This window comes from Penaeus monodon, chromosome 32, assembly GCF_015228065.2.
Source record: "Penaeus monodon isolate SGIC_2016 chromosome 32, NSTDA_Pmon_1, whole genome shotgun sequence".
NCBI classification, from domain to species: Eukaryota; Metazoa; Arthropoda; class Malacostraca; order Decapoda; family Penaeidae; genus Penaeus; species Penaeus monodon.
In genome coordinates this window covers 13,606,102-13,606,458 of record NC_051417.1, presented here as the reverse complement: position 1 = coordinate 13,606,458, position 357 = coordinate 13,606,102, and the positions used below count along the sequence as shown (strand labels likewise).

General features: G+C 62.2%; 1 protein-coding gene across 1 annotated transcript in view; it reads left to right on the top strand.

Moving 5' to 3' along the window:
• LOC119593270 overlaps window positions 1–357 on the top strand; it is a 2,300-nt gene that overhangs the window by 912 nt on the left and 1,031 nt on the right. The window contains exon 2 of the mRNA XM_037942201.1: window positions 15–249. Within this exon, the coding sequence (XP_037798129.1) occupies window positions 15–249 (235 nt within the window). The remainder of the gene's footprint in view (window positions 1–14; window positions 250–357) is intronic.

Below are 357 nucleotides of genomic sequence, written 5' to 3'. Positions count from 1 at the left end.
CTCTCCCTTCCCAGCGTCCCTCGTCCTCCTGGTCCTTGGTGCCGCCCTCTGCCGCGCCGCCGAGGAAGCGCAGAAGGAGGCACCGAAGGACTCGAGCCGCAACCTCCTGAGCAGCGAGACCCAGACCGTGAGCGTCGGCTACAGCAGCTTCATGAGCCTCATCGCCGTCGTGGTGGGGGCGCTCGTCGTCATGGGGCTCATGACGTTCCTCGGCAGGAGGGACGAGGCCGGCGGATACGAGGCCCCCGCGTGAGTGTCGGGGATGGGGGGTGGGGCCTTCTCGGCCGCTCTTGCTTTTTGATCATTTTGTTAGCATCGTGCTTATACAGAATACTGTTCGGTATGAATAAGATATTT